At 38.2% G+C, this 20,984-nt stretch overlaps 1 protein-coding gene across 2 annotated transcripts in view; it reads left to right on the top strand.

Annotated features, from left to right (window-relative positions):
- Positions 1-20,984, top strand: part of LOC143730981 (mannosyl-oligosaccharide 1,2-alpha-mannosidase IA) — a 207,551-nt gene that overhangs the window by 86,200 nt on the left and 100,367 nt on the right. For both annotated transcript variants that reach the window (XM_077221592.1, XM_077221591.1), the window contains exon 2: positions 12,695-12,791. In XM_077221592.1, coding sequence (XP_077077707.1) covers positions 12,695-12,791 — 97 coding nt within the window. The remainder of the gene's footprint in view (positions 1-12,694; positions 12,792-20,984) is intronic.

The following is a 20,984-nucleotide window of genomic DNA, read 5'->3' as shown; positions in this document are numbered from 1 at the left end:
TCTGCTCACGCATGTAAACGGATTATTCCTAATGTTTCAGAAACCCAAATAGTGACCTTAACCCGACCATAACCCAAATACTGGCTGCATGTAAACGTAGTCAGTGATTTCACTTCCGGTGTAAAAATCACACCGTTTTAACTGAAAACAGAAATGCCTGAAAAAATAACACGGGTGTAGAATTTAGTAGGGACGTAATTAGTATCAATACCCAGTGAGTACTGAATCGACCCTAGCAATATTTAGACTGTCGTGATTAAATTTTTTTTGCAGGGTTGAGCGTTACAACCAATCACAGACAAACTGTCTGTTGAGCTCACGAATGCATTGGCCAATCAAAGGCGTTTAAATTAGTCACCGGTGCAAAAGAAAAGTTCAGCACACACTCACTGAGATTCTGCAGTCAGATCTGCACGTTCACGACTGCTCTCATAAACAAGTGCAGATATGATGTACTGTAAGTAAGAGATTCATTGAGCAGTGTAGTCAGCTTCATTGATCATAACGGTTTTTTTTGCGAGACTAAAGTCATTGACAGTGCGCACTACTTTTATGTCCCCACCAATGTCAAAATCGAACCTACACCCTTGCCAAATACATTAACATTACCATATTTCCATATTCTAGTAGTTTAGTAGTTTAGCAGAATCACTACTTTATAAGCTAGTTACTTCCACACCCGTAGGCTTGTCATAGTCACATCATAAATCTCTCTCCCTTGCAGTTGTTTTCTGGAATAGCATGAGGGCCACTAATTGCTTCATAAGTATGACATATTAAAGGGTCCTTAAGCAAACAGCATGATGGGATTAAATGCTCTCTGTAGCCGAGGGCAGCATGGCCCGTCTCTCATCACTCCCCTGTGGCTGCTCCAGGCATTAAAATGCTCTGAAATGTTTGCGTCGTCTTGCAGTGGGATGCCCCCGCCCCCGCCCAACCTGATTTAATGGCCTCCCTGCGCGTGAATTATTCATGAGGACTTTAAGTAAGAGACTGGCCATGGTGTTGCTGGATACCCATGAGGCCTGTTGGCATGAGTGATGTGGAGTTTCTAATGATCAAGTCCACAGGACTCCATGAAGTGACAGAGGAGAAAGTATTTCTGTCTCGCTCTGTGTGTAATTTCTGCACCAGTAGTATCACCAGATGAAACTGCATTCAGGTTTTCATCTGGCAGGTTTCTCGAAAGCTCCCTGTCTGCTATTAGTTGGAAAAATGTTTTGGTTTTATTCATCAGGATTTTATTAGATTGTGAACAGTGGCTGTTACCAGAATTACAGCCAGATGGTTGGAGGTTTTAGCCACCCAGACCTTGACATTATGCATGCAAAAATTGTAAATATAATCAATAGGAAATGATGAAGATCCTTTTGGTTTGCTTATAGAAACTACAGCATGTGAACCCTGGGAATAACTCATTAAAAGTAGCAATGCTTCTAAACTAACTATATTTACGCATAGTCTGTCAGTATATAAGCGTTATTTATAAAATGCTGCTTTTCCAGGAACAAGCTAACAGCAGTGTTGCATGTCCGAATGCTCCATTTCTGTTTGTGTTGCATTATATTGTACATGTAACTTTGCAACTCAGCAAGTTGGAGCAAAGTATTTAGTCATTTCATTTGGATGATTGATAAATATTATATGTTTATGTTTATATATATATATATATATATATATATATATATATATATATATATATATCATAAAAATACATTATAAATAAAAAATACCAACATAAAGTGGCAAGAATTAAAAGGCATTCATCTGTAATACAAATGTCAATGCAACCAAAATAAATTCAACCCAACAAGGCTATTGCTCAGTAAATGCACCTGTATTATATTATTTTAATTTTTCAGGCACATGTCAGCTTTTTTTGTGTATATTGTGCATGCAACTTTCAACTGAGTGAGCCGAATCAATAATCAAGGTTTAAAAGTGCGTCATTTTCATATGGACCGTTCATTTTATTGAACTGGTTCATGCAGAAAAAAAAAAAAAAAAAAAAATATATATATATATATATATATATATATATATATATATATATATAAACTGAGCTGAATTATCTCAGTTATGTGAACTCTGTCTCTTTTTTTGTTTTGAAATATTTTGTTATAATTACTCATGTTTAGCACCATTATAGGTATTTACTTTATTCTGTTTATTTGTATTAGTTTTGTGTAAAGTTAAGTGTAATATATTTTATGTTTGATGCTATTAATCTTATTGACCGTTCACTGGATTCAAATTACGTTCTTTGTCTATATTAACTACAGTATATTGGAGCTAAGGGGGAATATCTTCTAAATTATATGATTATTATTAGATTATGTAATTAATTTATTTAGAGCATATTCTTAACTGAATCATATTATATAATTATATCACTTAAAAACATTGCTCCTTTAAATGTAGTTAGCTACTTACTGTATAGTATGTTAGCAGTTTATATAGTGTAGCTAGTTACATTTCTGAAAGAGTAACTTGATTTTAGTTGAACTAATTTTAATTCTGAGTATATTGTCAACAGTTTCAGATTCGCTTTTCTAAAACGTCATCAGACGTACATGTATATGTGTATGTATAAAACAAGTCTGCTGTTTGTGCTCTTTCCAAATTGTGAATCGACAAGTAAAGTGAGCAAATAATTCCCTGGCTCCCGTTATATTGCCGGTGCATCTTAATCAGGGAACAAAACCAGCTGTGCAATTGGAATTCAGAGAATTGTCCAAACAAACACTTTCTGACATGGCGTCTCTCCACCACTGAGAAATATCGGCCATAAATCACATCACTGAAAACAAACTGCCCCTTTTAATAGGCAGTTACAACCCATTCTCTGGCTCACAATAGGGGCTGTTTGCCTCCATCTTTCACATTTGGGAGATTTAGGGCTCCATATATTCTGAGGTGTTGTTTTTGGTGAGTGTTTAATCACATCAAGGTTCTTTCTGAGCCTTCTGTTTGATCCCATGTGGCCTTCGGGGTCCTGAAGGGTCCTGAGTTTCGCAGACGGTTGTGTGAAGCGGATCCAAGGTCCCAGTGTCTCCTGGTGACGACACAGCAGCTTTTTAACAAGTTTGTTACTCGCCAGCCTAACCTGCCAGATCTGATTTACTCATGATCCCTGTCCGCCTCAACTCTTGCAGTTGGATGTGATGTGATGGCCATTTATGTGCCTGAAGAATAGATTGTTTTTCCATTGATGCTACCTGGATGAGATTTTTCGATTGCAATGCATGATTCCTGTAGCTCTTAATGGAATAGTTCATCCAAAATTTAAAGTTTGGTTGTCATTTACTCATGTTGTTGACACCATACGTCATCCATGTCCATTAAGTGATTTTGGTCAAAATGAATATGTTTGAGGATTGTAATATGAATATCTAAATGTATTTATTACTTGTGTTATGTTGTTAACACATTAGTTATTCATTGTGAATAAACACCATCAATCCATCCCTCCCTGATACTTTGGCCCATCCATCCATCCCTATCTGATAGTTTGGCCTATCCATCCATCCATCCATCCATCCATCCCTGATTGTTTGGCCCATCTATCCATCCATCCATCCATCCATCCATCCATCCATCCCTCCCTGATATTTTGGCCCATCTATCCATCCATCCATTCATCCATCCCTCCCTGATAGTTGGGCCCATCCATCCATCCATTCATCCATCCCTCCCTGTTGGTTTGGCCCATCCATCCATCCATTCATCCATCCCTCCATGATAGTTTGGCCCATCTATCCATCCATCCATTCATCCATCCCTCCCTCCATGATAGTTTGGCCCATTTATCCATCCATCCATCCCTCCCTGATATTTTGGCCCATCCATCCATTCATCCATCCCTCCCTGATAGTTTGGCCCATCCATCCATCCATCCATCCCTCCATGATAGTTTGGCCCATCCATCCATCCATCCATCCATCCATCCATCCATCCATTCATTCATCCATCCCTCCCTGATAGTTTGGCCCATCCATCCATCCATCCATCCAGTATATGAATAAACGATATCCATCCATCCCTCTCTGATACTTTGCCCCATCCATCCATCCATCCCTCCCTGATAGTTTGCCCCATCCATCCATCCATCCATCCATCCCTCCCTGATAGTTTGGCCCATCCATCCATCCATCCATCCATCCCTCCATGATAGTTTGGCCCATCCATCCATCCATCCATCCATCCATCCATCCATTCATTCATCCATCCCTCCCTGATAGTTTGGCCCATCCATCCATCCATCCATCCAGTATATGAATAAACGATATCCATCCATCCCTCTCTGATACTTTGCCCCATCCATCCATCCATCCCTCTCTGATACTTTGCCCCATCCATCCATCCATCCCTCCCTGATAGTTTGGCCCACCCATCCATCCATCCATCCATCCATCCAAAACAAACACCAGTATGAATAAACACCAGTATGAATAAACACCAGTATGAAAAAACACCAGTATGAATAAACACCAGTATGAATAAACACCAGTATGAATAAACACCAGTATGAATAAACACCATCCATCCAGTATATGATTGGTGAATGTAATATAAATATCTGAATGTCCCTGCTGTTTTAAATCAAATTTGTGTTGAACAATTTTTTTTCCCCATCGTTTCATTATTGGTCTCCCGCTGCGGCCCTGAGGTCTTTAGGCAGCATTAGTTTGGCCCGGACCACTTCCTTCAATCACTGTCCCACGGAGCCTTAAGCATTATGGACCATCAGTGGAATTTGTGGAGCTGGTTTTGCGGTGGACCTTGTTTCTCTCCAGATTAGCCTCCTGAATAATAGGCAGCTGTTGCCTTGGGGCTCCAGGTAATCCTGAAGGTAAATCGCTTCCCAGACCTAATCACTCTGGTGGTCTGCGCCTGAAATTACTTATGGTCTCTAGACTGGGGGTCAGCTGCGATTCGGACCAGACACGATCCAACACGATCCCGGTGGAGTCTGACCTACGAACGCTGAGTAATTGTGACAGCAGGAGAGAAGCGCCTGCGATGACAAAAGATAATGCGGCGTGAGGCGTTCGCCCACAAACTCGTTATTGTTCTGATGAGAATCTGTCACTGTGTTTTGTATGGATGCCACAGTTCGCCTCACAGTGTTGTTTTTCAGGCTTAGTTTAACATTTCACATTGAAAATGTGTGCATTCATAAGCGATGTTTGCAAATAAGCTAATAGCCCATTGTGTTTCTTTGCTGTTGTTAAAAGGACGCTTTAGAAATCCATTGTTTTGTGCCCTTGAACGCTGCTAATTGTGAGCAAAAACAGTGGTTTAGCAATTCCCGCTAGAGCCTATTCAGCATGTCACACGGATGCACTCGTAACATTTATTTACTGAATGTTGAGGGGCTTGATTTCTACATGATAGCTTGTTGCAGGGAAACGGTAGAACAGTGAGCGAAAACAATTTTGTTTAGCTGCTCATAACAAACTCATTTCTACTGACTTGCAGAATATTTATGCATCACCTTGTCCTTTTACCCCCCAGTGTAACCATATATCACATAAGCAGATTATGTTAGAGAGGAATAGGTCAACCAAAAGTGCAAATTCTTTCATTTTTTTTCATTCCCAAATGCATATATTTATCTGTAGAAAACAAAAGGACACATTTTGATGAATCCTTACGCAGCTCATTTGGGTGCAAGTTTCAACAAGGATGGAAATAAAAAAAACATAAAAGCATAATAAAAGTAGTCCATTTGATTTAAACGCTTTATTCTAAGTCTTGTATGGTAATTTCAGTGAGTAATGACTTACATTTCGGTCTATTAAATGATGGCTAAAGATATATAGACCACTTGCTGTGCATTTTACTACTTTTTGGAGCTTGACAAACTGTATGAAAAAGAGCTGAAGACTGTATAAATACTATGTATGGGAAAAACTGCAATGTGTGCAATATAATGGAATGTGCCACCTAAAGTTTCATGACATAACTTTATATATATATATAGTTTTGGTGAAATATTCTTTAGTGCTTGTTCTCTACTTAAAAAACAACTGATGAACCAAAAATCCTTTGTGATGGTTAATACTGGACTGAAATTGATTTTTCAGACAGTTCTGAGTCACGACTGAGTTTGGTAGCTACTCATTTTGCCCTTAACCACCGTATTTTGTCTCTACTTTTCCTGTCCTCTTGTGTTCCTTAATCTGCGTTTTTCACTTTTTCCAGTGCAGCTGCTCGCAATCACGACCAACCAAGACCCTTCATCAGTGACTTCCTTCTCATCCGTCAACCTCATGCTTTTTATGTGTTAGTTTGGTAATTGCCTCAAATTGCTCCTATCAAGAGTCTGAGGTCCATTATATACCAAGACCAATTGTTTGCTTATTTTAGTGACAATGAGCGTTTTAGAGCAGGAAGCTTAGTGCCTTTTACACAGTTGCTGGCTATTGATTAAATATCAGCCTGACGAGGGCTCTTGCTGTGCCCACAATGGGACACAAAATATCACAATTGATTCCTGGGCTGATTAACAATTATTATGCACCACTCCAAGTTGGCAAGACTAGTTCATGTTAGCACTAAAAGCTAAGGAAATCTTGGTGTATTTGAAATGCATGAGGCATGAATCGCTTCTGAATGCCTCCGCAAAGGTGAGTTACAGTAAACTGATGGATAATTTACTATAAAGGAAGCACTTTTCAAGTTTTCCAAGTAACTTAAAGGAGTAGAATTGTTCAGGTAGTTCAAAGAGTTTAAATGCCCCATGAAATTGTTAGGCAAACGTAGTTCCTTTATTGTCTTAATGTATTTCCCGTTGAACCAGGCAAGACATACAGTATTAAAGTGCTTGTCCATTTTTGTTTGAAATCCTATAGTTGGCATCACATTAATGAGCGATGATTTGCAACTTGTTATTGCTAGTCATTGCAATGGGAGAGACGTTCTCATTAATTTCTAACAAGCTCTTGCATGCCATCTTAACTCTTTGTTTGGGTTGGTGCATAGATCGTCTCTACTTCTGTTTTTTTTTTCTGTTTTTTCTGTTGTGGCGGTTCGCAAAGAGCGTTGCATTACATCGCATGCTGGATTGTAGAGTAGATCGCCTGTGATTGACTGTATTCATCGTGACAAATACATGAACTGTTACTCCCCTAACTCATACTATTATAGAAGACCTTTGGTCAAAGCGTCTGTTCACTTTAATCAGCATGTCAGATGATATAAGTCATAATTAGTCACTCAGAGATGATTTTGTCCTTGTGAATTCAGTATAGTCTATTTTATGTGTGTTTAGTAAATAATTAAATTAAGGTCTTTCGTTTCTCGACATTCAGTGATGTGCATTTCTCAGCAAAGGCTGTTTTGTTCAGTGTGTCCTGATGTTTATTGCAGAAATAATTGGTTCGGCACCCATTACTGGGCTCTCAGTTCATTAATTTACTGTAGCATTGCACTGCAAAAGCCCTGTCGGTGTGTTGTCATGTCCTACGTGGGTGAATGCCACAAAAACATGTCCAGGTCACATTTCAACACCAAATTATTTGAAATAAAATTTTGCATAAAGAAAACGACCCTTGTTTATAAGGCCATCAAGAGTTTTGGCATTGTGTCTTATTTTTAATGACGATCGAGAAGCCTTGGTTTCCTGAGGTATTTTCCTCATTCATTTTCTCCACAGGCATTTTTAAAATATTCTTTAGTTACTTTTAAGCCTTGAACCAAACTAACCAGCTCTGAGGTAAATCACGACACTGCAAATTTAGTTTGGAGGCAAATATATATGCTGTATATATATTTGTATATATTTGTTTTGTATTAGTAGATCGATTAGTAGTTGGAGACTGGGTATGTATGTATGCATGTTTGTTATTTACAAATTGATCATATAGGTACATACAAGTTTCAAAATATATTTGTATCTTTGTATTTATTACAAAAATGAGTATGTAAGGGGGGAAAAAAGAGTGCCATGTAAATAATGCCACAATGCAAAAAAAATCTAAATATTCTGGAAGCTTGTTCCTGCCACCTGTCATAACTGCAAGATAAAAAGTTGCAATTACCTTTATTATTTTTAAGTAAACAAATAAGTCTTTGAAGGTTTTTTTCTTTTGATTACGGGGTGAAATATGAGCCAGACGTGTTCTTGACAGGTTACATGAGATTTGCCATGTTTGTTCTGCTGATAGTTGTTGCAAATGAGCCCGCTAGACCTCCTCGCTGGGATGAAAGAGCTCCAGATAAAAGCCCATTAATGGAAGCGTTCTCGCTTTCATCTCATCTGGGAATTGGATGTACCACACTGGGGACTCATTATGTTTCCATTTGGTCAATGTATATATAAATATATATATGTCTCTCTTTCTGTGCAAAAACAGCTTTTCAGGCAAGCCGAAATGCGGATGGTTTTGATGTGCCACACACAGACTTTGTGAGAGGCTCATGCAATTTTAAGATAGATGTATCACAGTGAGGAGCAATTTATCAAAGTGTCAGACATGGGAATGTGTTCTTCATTTGGTGGAAAGTGCCCTGAATGTTTCTGTAATGGGTTTATTTGCTTATTATTTTAGCTGTCCGAGCCATTTACATCGTGTGTTTTCTGAGAACTTAATAAAGGCCTTTTGTCTCTGTGAATGAGATGCAATCTCATTAGTTTTTGTACATATTTGTATGTACATTGTGGTTATAGCAGAGAGTGATTCATACAGTGTCAACACATGGTCCTCATGAGTCCTTTTATTAGTACATGTGGATTTCATGTGTCCACTTTATATGCAAATACAAATTAGATCAGACTGTGTATAGTATTATATTCCATAGTGTTTGATGGTAATTTGAAAGTTTTGAGTCTGATGTGGATATATATATATATATAGACAGACAGACAGACAGAGAGAGAGATATAGTATATGAATGAAGATATATTTAATGTACTATTGTTCAAATGTTTGGGGTCAGTATTTGTTTTAAAGAAATTAAAACTTTTATTCAGCAATGAAGCATCAAATTGATAAAAAGTGGCAGTAAAAACATATTGTTACAAAACATTTCTGTTTCAAATAAATGCTGTTCATTTGAACTTTCTATTCAGTAAAGAGTCCTAAAAAATGCATTACCATTTCCACAAATTTCAACATTGAAAATAAATGTTTTTTGAGCAGCAAATCATCATATTAGAATGATTTCTGAAGGATCATGTGACACTGAAGACTGGAGTAATGATGCTGAAAATTCAGCTTTGATCAAAGGATATAAATTATATTTTAAAATATATTCATATAGATAACAGTTTTTTAACATTGTAATAATATTTCACAATATTATGGTTTTTACTGTATTTTTTTTATAAAATAGATGCAGCCTTGGTGAGCAGAAGAGTCTTCTTTCAAAAACATTTAGCATCCCCAAACATTCAAAGTGTGTGTGTGTGTGTGCGTGCGTGCGTGCGTGCGAGCGGATATACATTAGGCTCATACTCATGAGTTCTTTCTTTGACCCTACCGGTAATCAAACTGAAGGCCTTGGCATTACTAGCGTCATGCTCTACTGGTCACAAACAGGGAAGCTAATGCTGTTATCTAATCCTGAAAGTTAAAAGCTAATGTTCATGCTCACCAAAGCAGACCGTTCTTGTTTTTGGACCTTTGCCATCTCATTTACAGTTACGATAGCGAGATGACAGGTAATGATGTGGAATTGACCATGGCTCAGTTTGTTGAAGCACGTGTGCTAAACCCTAGGGTTCATCCTCAACAGCTGAGTCATTTTAAAATGTGTGTCATGAAGAGTGCCAGTTCTGTGAAGAGCATTCATCGCGCTGACCTGAATTCATTCAGATGAATATTCACAGATTTACCAGCACTGTCTGACACACACACACACACACACACGCACACACACGCGCACACACGCGCACACACACACACACACGCACACACACACACACACACACACACGCACACGCACACGCACACACACACACACACACACACACACACACACACACACACACACACACACACACACACACACACACACACACACACTGTGTTTTCATGTGTTTCATGTTTTTAATGGGGACTTTCCATAGACAAGGATTTTAATACTGTACAAACTGTACATTACCTCCCCTTACTCTAACCCATCACAGAAAACTTTCTGCTTTTTTCCATAAAAAAAAACTTAGTATGATTAATAAGCTGTTTTCCTCATGGGGGTCAAACAAGGTCCATCTTTTGCCATCTTTGTGGGGACAATTTGTCCTCATAATGTCGGTTTTATCTGGACCACACACACACACACTAACTCACTCACTCACTCACTCACTCACTCACAAACACACACACACACAAACACACACACACACACACACACTCTCTCACTCACTCACACGCACACACACACACACACACACACACACACACACACACACACACACACACACACACACACACACACACACACACACACACACAATTATATACATCATGTACTAGTAAAACTAATGAAACATGCTTTGCTGATTAACTAATTGTAATTTATTGCAATCAATAATTTCTTAATATTTAAAGACATTTCATTACTTTATGAATCATTCCAAAGTATTGATTATTTTTAGTATTGATTATATTATTTAAATTGAACACAAGCCAATTATTATTGCTTACATCATCTACTGCATATATGATATACAACTTACTACATACTGAATGTAAATTACTACATATTTTGTTATAATAAATACTACTTTAGTATCTGTTACAAGACAAAATGCAAATAGTATAAGTTATTATTGAAATTTTATTCCATTGTGCAAGCAACATGTGCCTTAAAACAGATCTCTATGTATAAAGTCTCTAGTCATGTTTGGATGCTATTGTGATGCTGTCGGAGTCAGTAGTGTATGGAGTGTTATGTGTGTTCGTTCAGTCTGGCACAATGAAGGCAGAACATATACAGTGTGTTTGATTTTGCTGTGACAGCGATTCATGCATTTACACTTCTGAACTGTGTTTGAGATGAAACAGTATATTCTAAATCTCTCCGCAGCTTCAGAGCGTTTACCAGTGTTGATAAAGTGGACATGAAGTTCAAACAGGTTGAAAACCTGCTATGTATTTTCCTCTTCTTTTCCCTGATCTCCCTGAGGAGAGACACTCGAACCAACAAAGCTGCAAAACGTGTAGAAACCAAAGCGTTAGTGAGCGAAAAGCCCACCAGCGCTCATCACAATCAGACGATCACAAAAGCTTTATGAAACGCACATCCCGGCCCAGCTGCTCCTTCATGTCGAGCTTTAAAAAGTATCGCATCACAGTTGGAATTTCTTCCTGCTAATTCCCTATCATGTCGAAAGGCTTTTTATTGCGTTGTTGGAGGCGGTCCCACATCAATTATTGGCTTCCTCCTCAAGGGAAGAAAGTGTTTTTCAGACCTTGCCTTGTGGAGGTTGTTGGTGCCAGGCTTCTCTCTTCCTGGCTGTGCTGAAATCCTCCTTCAGAGCTCGAGCCCAGGAGACACACAGATCCAGGACTGCAGATCTGATGTGGAGTTCAGAGGTTTGGAAGCAGCAGCAGTAGAGCACATGTTCTTTGTAATGTTACTTAAAAGCTATTCAAAAGAATTATAGGTTCCAGGTCTAATTTTAAGTTTAGATCTTGAAGTGGCCATGAAACGGAAGCTATGATAGTCTTTTCTTCTCTATTGTGACTTATATCAGAGTGTAACGGCTTCTGGAACAAGAGTAAATAAAGGGCGGGGCTTGATTTTGTCTGTGGGGAATTGATTGGAAGGTTGTGGCTTGCTATTGGTGGATCTCATGTGAGTGACAGGTTGCCCCGCCCTCGTGCTATAGTAAACGTAAACTCATTTATATTAAACTTATAGTAAACTCATTTGTACTTGCAATATAATATTTTTGAAAGAAGACTCTTCTGATCACCAAGGCTGCATTTATTTGATCAGTAAAATCAGTAATATTGTGAAATATTATTACAAGTTAAAACGGCTGTTTTCTGTGTGAATATATATTAAACTGTAATATATTCCTGTGATCAAAGCTGAATTTTCAGCATCATTACTTTAGTCTTCAGTGTCACATGATCCTTCAGAAATCATTCTGATATGCTCATTTGCTGCTCAAGGAACATGGCAGTTCGTTTAAATGTGCGGTGCATGAGAAGACAATGATCATTTGTGTTTATTCCTTTATTTACTTGATAAAGTGCATAGGTAACGGTCTGGGTTTTTTATGACACTGTCTATCTGTTCATGAATTTATGTATTTATTTGATTAATGGGATCCTGCAGGCCTGTCCGCGTTACAGCACAGCTAATTATGACAGCGTGTTGCTTCCAGCTGAAATAAATAGACCTTGTGGAACATGATTAAATTCTTTGTTGTTTTTTCCTTGTCATTCATAACATCCCCATATTTCATGTTTCCAGCCCTCCGCTGCATTTCTCCATTCTTCACTGCGCCGCAGGCATTGTTGTCTAATGCGTAAAAGCCCACGTTCTTCTGATTCATCTGCATTTTTGATCATTGATGATCAGTGAACATCTGCACTTGATGGCTTTAGACATGCTTGCATCGTAATATCATGTTATTGCCAGTAACAACACACTAAACGTTCGTTAAAAGCACATTTAATGGGTGAGGTGTTTCACCGAACGTGTTTTCTCACATCTGTTTGTTTTGTGTTTGCAGATGATGAAGTTTGCCTGGGACAACTATAAAAGTTACGCTTGGGGCAAGAATGAACTTCGACCCCTGACCAAGAATGGACACATTGGGAATATGTTTGGTGAGTGAGGGTATCATTTATCATACGCTGTGTGAGTTTTATTGTTTTCCTAAGTTTGCAGAAGATCGTCTTTTAAGGAAACCAGGCGCATTTCTGTCTCGTCTCACAGGATTGAATATGATTGTTGCACCTGACGTCCAAACTGACGTGTCGTTTGATTGATACTGAAACATTGCAGGTTCAAGCTTTGTAGTATGTTTTTATCCTTTATGGCTTTGTGGAAAGACCTAGTATGCTGCCCTAACTAGACAGCGTTTTAAGGCTTCATAATTGGCATGTCATTTCAAATGGACTATATTCTCCTAGTATTTATTTGCATGCACTAGTTAGTCATTACTTAAAGCAACATGCTGATCTCAAGTCTGTTTGTATCAACTATAAGCATTTTGTGCACTTGTGCTGGAAGACCATCATATGTGTGCTTACTATGTAGAGCGTCCCAAACTCACTTATCTGGTTTGTGTTTCTGTTAGGTTGCTGTATAGACAATGAGGTTGAATACATTTCAGATTAAATTGGCAACAAGACAGAGGATTTTGAATTAAAATTTGAATTGGAATAACAGGATGAGGAATTTACCCAGAACTGTAATTTCAGTAGCCCAACATAAGTTTTGTGACAGTAGAACTAATTTATGACAATTTAGTGTAAAGATAAATTGTCAATATGCTTATTTAGTTATTTAGTTATTTAGTCTAAGCATAAAAATAAATCTGTTTTAATAAATCAGTTAATTAGTTTAAATGAATAAATCAGTTATTAATTCTATTTTGGTTCTAACTAATTGCATAAAATGAATGATGAAATGATTTGTAATCATCTTAAAATTAAATTTTAACAATATATTGAAATATATAAATTAAATAAAAAAATTCTATATATGTCATTTAAAACATTGATTATTAATATCATCTAATGTTTCTGGAAATAGTCTGTGTAATGTGGGTATGAATGTTTGTATGGGTAATTATAGTGAACAATTATTATTTATAGTAAATTATAGTAAAACTTAGTTTGAAGTTCTACTTTTTAAAATTCAAATTAGTTTGCAAATTCTAATCAAATTTAAAAGACATTCTGGATTCAGTTGGTGCACAGCTCTATTATCTCAGACCATAGACTGAAAAAAAAGATGGATGAAGCATCTCCGCTTCCTTCCACTGTAGAAACATGAAGCCAAAATATCCCTGAAATGGTCATTGCCTATGACATGTTTCGGTGCCCGAGTCTGTGCACTGATCCTGAGGTGGAGCCGTGGTATCAAAGTCCCGTCCATGGACTCAGCTGTCAATCATGACGTTACACTCCATTTTATATAACTAACTAAAACCAAACTTATTGGAAAAATAATCAGAATCAGTAATACTGGACGTCTCTCTAGTCAGAGACATGCAGCTGTAGACCTGGTCATGTAGGACTGTAGTAATGTCATGTGTGCTGTTTAAATATCAGTACGCTTGACATTTCAAATGTTGCTTTTCTATAAGAAGTAAGTAACATGGATTTTTACCATTTATAGACAATACGAAAGGTCATTGTGGGAAGGAGGTCAGTCCTGTACACTCATCTGAAATCAAATCGAGCAAATGTTTTATGTGCTCTGAAGTCTCACGTAGCCACTTGCCAGTAATTTGACTGTCAGCATGATCTTGACCGAGACAGGAGTAAGATTGTCTGACTGACATCTTAAGTGACCAATCACAGATGTTTTGCTGGGGCTGTGGTGGAAAAAACACCATAGAAATGGACTGTTTCAGCAGCTTACTAAAGCACTGGATTGTTATGAATTGTTTAATGGTGTTTTCTGACAGAAAAGTGACATGCCTCATAGATTAACGGGTCAAACCTCCAGTACTTTATCACATAATTGCTGTTTTTCATCACAGCAACCCAATTAGCCTTGGGAAACTATCTGTCTTTCCAATCGGATGATCCGATGCTGAGTGCAGGGTGCGAATTAGCCTTTTTGCGAAAAAATTCCTTTAAGCTTGGGAAAAAGACTTTGTGCATTAACTAATCCGATAAGCCAGTGGGTGTATGCGTTTCTTGCCGTGGACAGGTTTCCCGCCTTTTACAAGATCCAAGATCTTTATGTGTCCCTGTGAAGCTGAGTATGAAATTGAACACTGTGTCCTTTAGTTCAGTCCCATGAGTAAATAGACCTGTGGAAAGATTGCATATGCATCTAGCCAACTTGTGGAAAACATGCTGATATGCTGAAAGTCACTGGGATGTTACCTGTGAGCTCTGGGACGGAGGGACAAACATCTCATATCTCATATTCCCTTTAATGCCTTAACTCTTTTCTTTCTTTTTCTTTTTGCCTGCCTCCAAATTCAGTACTTGTTCTGAAGCCGTACGTTAGGGACATTTCGTTTTAATTATTGTGAGGCGAACTAGAAAATAGAGTAGAAAACATGAAATGAATAATTCAGAATAGATCCTCACACAAACAATTCGCATATAGAATGTGACTTTCTTCTGTTCTGCCTGCAGGTTTTCACAGGTGTTATTTACATGGAAGAAGAAAACAATATCATCAGTGGTGCTGGATAATGCAAACAGCTGCATTATTATTCCTTATACTTCAGGTTACTGGTGATGGATGATTAAATGGTTCGAAAACAAGTTATATTTATCATATGGAAATGATAGCTACGTAGTCCTTTACTGAATGAGATTCATTCAGTTACTTGGAGTGTAGCTTTATTGATTTTTACTTAATTCCGTTAGCTTTCAATAAACCATCATTTGTTTGAATGGACATGTTCTAGTCTTGTTTTAGGAACTTTATTATGTGAAGGATTTGAATCCAATCATGGCAACACCCTAGCAACTGTATAGCAATATATTGGCAATCGCCAGAACACCACATAGCAACACCCTGGCAACCTCCAGAACACTAGCAAGCCCATATGTCAGACTAAGAAAACACTCAGAATGTCTTAGCAACTGCATATCAACACACTGGCAACCAGCAGAACATGTAAACGCATATAACAGACTAAAAACCACTCAGAATATCTTAGCAACACCCTAGAAACTGCATAGCAATGTATTGGAAATCACCAGAACAGCCTGGCAACCATATAGCAACTCCCTGGCAACCAGCAGAACACTAGCAACCCCATATGTCAGACTAAGAAAACACTCAATGTCTTAGCAACTGCATATTAACACACTGGCAACCAGCAGAACATGTAAACGCATATTACAGATTAAAAAACACTCAGAATATCTTATCAACACCCTAGCAACTGCATAGCAAAGTATTGGCAATCACCAGAACAGCCTGGCAACCCCAAATGACACACTAAAAAACACTCAGTTTCTTAGCAACTGCATAGCAAGACCCTGGCAACCAGCAGAATACTAACAAATGCATATGACTCACTAAAAACCACTCAAAATATCTTAGCAACACTCTTGCAACTGTGTAGCAATGTCCTGGCAACTGCATAGCAACACCCTGTCAACCACCAGAACACTAATTACATGTTATATATTCAAATAGAAAACGGTTATTTTATATTGTAATAATATTACTGTTTTTACAGTATTTTTGATTAAATAAATACAGCTTTGGTGGTCACAAGAGAAAATATTTTAAAAATCATACCAACCCTAATTTTTTTTAATTGTAGTGTAATGACCTTTCATGTTTACACCTCCATGTTTCTCATTATCATTACAGGAACTACTGTAGTAATGATGAGAGTAAAATGTTACGCTTGTCATGTAAAAAACAAGTGTCCTGCAACCTGCTTAGATTTAAGGATCGGACAGAGGGTGGAAAATGGTCCTTGAAAATAAATTAGGGTTATGTTTTAATCCCTGTTTTGGATCCCATTGGGGAAATTATGAAAAACTGAATGTAAATGAAGGAATCAGTCAGAATGTCATTACAAATCTAAATAGCGACTTTTAATTTATGCCGAGAGTTCACTTTCTGTTTTGACATGTGATCCAATGAATATTTCATGTTGAAGGCATCAAAGCTCATTGAGTGCTGTGAAGGCCTGTCATGGTCTATGATGAAGCTGGTGGATGAATGTGACTGTCAGGCTGTTTTGTACCAGGCGGCGATGAGCGTCTGCTCGCCATCACTCAGTGACAAAGCAACAATGGCCATGAAAAGCTCCAGCATGATACGATGAAAGCTAATTCGTTGACTTGATTAATGATCAAAAAGCCTCAATCCAGTGTGAGTTGTAGATTGCTTGATTGAACGATCAAACTGTTTAATGAGTATTTCACTCGCTTTGTAAATTCACTTTAAGCATTATACGGACAGGACTAGTTATCCCTGATGGAGGTCAGATCATGTTGTGTTTCTCAGATGCACTTTGTGATTTTAATTCTGTGCAAATCGAATTCGCCGGTCACTAGGAAAGACTAAGAGCTGCACTCTAAATTGCATGTGTATTGTTTTGCACTGTCTTGAATGCACTCTTTTGTTTGGATGGCTCTGTGCGGCGTGACACTGGTGTTTGCTCAGCGGGCGTTCAGTGAGGAGATGCTGTGAGAACTGAAGCACAGTAAGGAGATATCGACTGTCTCTGCTCTATGAATCTCAGAGCCTATGTGTGTTTATGAGTGTGTTTGTGTGTGTTAGGTTAGTGGTCGTGAGGAAGCTCTTTTAAAAAAATAAATTTAAAAATTAAATTAGTTCAAATATGAAGTTCTGTCATGAAACTCTAGATGGCGCAGGCTGATAGACCCTTAACTCAATCTGCTTGCAATCACATCATTCTCTATAGGGCAAAGCTGATTGGTTCCTGCTGTATCATTAGCCAATGAGCTCGTTGCAGCACGCATTGATACCCTCCACCTTCCCCAGCTCCACCTTTATAGATCTGCTACGTGTAATTCATGTACGCTATATTGTACAGCAACACCAGCATGTCTTACTTGCTCACAGCAGCGTGTTGTGTGTGTATTGGCAGTAGCAAGTGCCATACGCAGCAGAAGTAGCAGTAAAAACAGATCTATTCCACCAAAACCAAACATATCAACATTGTCGTATCCATTTCCATGTCAAACACTCCGAGAGTTGTCATAACAGGACTACTATTTGTAGAAGTCGTTAGCTGTAGTACAAGTAGTCTCATATATCCATATATAAACTGATTTTGACCACTATTTTGCAATCATGATTATTTTCCAAAAAGTGGACATAGAGAGAGAACTAGAATACTTTAGTGAATAAGATTAAAAGCTTTAATCAAGCTGGACGCCACTAAAAAATATGCTTAAGTTGCTAGTATCACAATTTTTTAGTTTACCACAGCCTCCTTGTTGTTTTTCTTCCTCCTCGTATATTGTCTGCATTTTCATTTCCGTTGTCTCTCATCTCTCCTTTATTTGCACCATCAGACGATTTTCATCTCTTGCGTATTACTTTCTCTCACTCTTATTTAGCAGCTCTCATGGCGAGCGGCTCTGTGCCTGTGCTAGTGTTCAGAGCTGCTGGCCATTACTGTTTATTACAGACAGAGCCGGAGGTCAGCGGGGTCACGGGATACAGTAACACAGCTGTAATAGCGTGATGAGAAACTGACGGCACAGGACGGAGGACAGCGATCAAGGACATCAAACACAGGACTCTTAAAGAGACATTTGAACAATAAATCACCCAGGTCTCCGTGCTTTTTAATAAAAGGGATTTCAGCACAGGCTTTGCATCGTTGAAGTTCATTTGCATTTCCTGAAGGAGAGAGCAGTGCTTGCAACAAAAGAATAATGTCTTAGATGGCTTAGTTCTGATGTTTTACTGCTGATAGCTATAGATGGTCAAATAGATCCAGGAAAGACAGGCAAATCACTATTTAGTATGCGAATAGACTCAAGCAGGAAGTTGAATCAGAATCCAGAATGCAAAGTTTGAATGAAGCCTTTATGACATAAAGAAAACATTAAAATACACTGCCCGGCCCAAAAAAGTTCCTGTTTGGACTAAAATAGGCAAATTATTTTGAGTCTATGATTGGATCATTATTGCAGTGATTATTATGTTTCTAGTATGCTATAATAGTTCTTTTAATCCTAATTGATGAAGTGTGTAGTTTTTCCTTTCTTAAACAACCATGTAGGAAGACACATCATGTCCATATTCCAGGATGACAATGTCAAGATTCATCAGGCTCAGATTGTGAAAGAATGATTGAGAGGAGCATGAAGAATCATTTCCATACATGAATTGGCTCCTCTTAGTCCAGACCTTAAATTCATCGAAAGACTTTGGGATGTGCTGGAGGAGACTTTACAGAGTGCTGGACTCTTGCGTTGTCAATACAAGATCTTGAGCAAAAATGTATTCTTCTGTTGATATAAATAACATCATAACATGTATTTTCATCAAGAGGTTTCAAGTTTTTCGTACAGACAACAAAGTTGACTAAAACACTGTATTGTGCATGCCAGGCCAGTAGTTGGTGATGTTGTCCCTTTGTAAAGAAACACATAAGCATTCTTCTAAAGAACGGTGAATGCAAACAATCAAGATGGCGATAATGGTATTGTTTTCAAAAACATTTTCAAAAGTTTGTGTTTTCGGGTCCCCGAAATGCTGTTGTCGTGTAAATTAACCAAAACGCATAAAAAGTTTTCTGTTTTTAGTTGAAAATGGCCCCTAAATCACAACTATGCCAGATTTGTGAATGTATCACTCTTTTGATTCACTTCTTTTTTATATATATTCTACAGAATGTCAAGCAATTTTGCAAAAAGATCTAGAATTGTTATGCAAAATTGCCTTTTGCAGCGTTTTCTCATTGAAATAGTTAGTAAATAGTAATTGAAATTCAGAGGTGGTTGCTAGGTGGTTTCTTATTGTCTTGAATGCAAGTCTCTGTGATACTTCAGTACTTGTTGCTAGAGATTTGATCACATCACTGACCATGAGAAAGAGCAATAGTGATATTAATGCCGCCTTAACAAAGAGCACTGCGAGATCATTATGTCAGAATAGTGTCTTGATGTTTGTCTCCGCTTCTGTGATCAAGGTCATTGATTGCATTGGACTTGTAATCTATTGGTAGGTAGTAGATAAATTCGGAGATGTGCTCTCAGTTAAATCCATGGATTCCTACCTAACTTGTTTGTAACACCTAATCAATGACAGCGTCAATAGCGTGCTGTCAAAGCCCATGCGCTCCAGGCGCTGTGAAGGCGCAGTAAATGTGCTAATGTAATTCAGTCTGTTCAGACGTTTCTCTGGGTGTGACGTTTGATTTACATACTGCTGATTCAGGTGCATTTAAAGTGCGCTTGTTAGAAAACGAAGGGGGAAATAAGAGAAAATAGCTCGAGGCGGTACAGCTCCTCACCTTGGAAACGATCCTAAGTCTTTGCTTTTGTAAAAGTTGTTTATCACTCACATATTTCTTATTTGCGAGCCACTGGTTCTTCAGCTCCAGCCCAATGAGAAACAATAGTTTGGACTGGGAATGTTGTGTCTGTTCAGGCTTATAAATGGAGCGAATCGCTGCACCAGCCCAACACTTCCAGCCGGAAAGAACAAATGCGCTACATGCCAGTTGGATTGTACAAGTCTCTGACCCTGGACCGCCTCCAAATCCGCCCCACTCCCCATGTGTCTGAGCTGGAGGCGCCGATGCAGAGGAGCATTGTGGGATTTTTAATGAAGTCCAACTCAATCTATCATGTGTCCATGGAAACGTTTGCTTTCCTTCCCTCGCATTTCACCAAAACTGAGACAAACTAACAATCAAAGCTGACCTTCAAATAACCTCCAACATCGCGGCCTCTTTTGGCGACTGGATTCGTCGAGCGGTGGGAATGAACTCCGGGAAGCTAAACAGACCTGGCTCTCACAGTCAAACCCAGAGGAGATATTTCAGCAACCTATATTTATAAAAATCACTGCATGTATAGTTAAATAAATAGTCTTTATTTACTCCTCCTGATGTTGTTCTGACCCTGCATTATTTTCTTTCTTCACTGAAACAAAGGATTTGGAGGTTATTTTGAACAGTTTCTGTTTTCAATGGAAACTGGATGGTGATTTATGCTGCCAAGCTCCAAAAGTTGTGCATATGACATGCATTTTCAAATTGTTATTTAATTATGATCTGTTAAAAATAGTATCAACTCACAAATGTGGCATGATCATTTGCAATGTGACACAGTTTAAAGAGCTGCATGTTAAATGGCATGTTTAAAGAAACAAAA

Source organism: Siphateles boraxobius, unplaced genomic scaffold (assembly GCF_051911475.1).
Source record: "Siphateles boraxobius isolate OS27281-9 unplaced genomic scaffold, OSU_SipBor_1 84, whole genome shotgun sequence".
NCBI classification, from domain to species: domain Eukaryota; kingdom Metazoa; phylum Chordata; class Actinopteri; order Cypriniformes; family Leuciscidae; genus Siphateles; species Siphateles boraxobius.
Note: the sequence above shows the minus strand (reverse complement) of the source record. Positions and strands in the feature narration are given on the sequence as shown.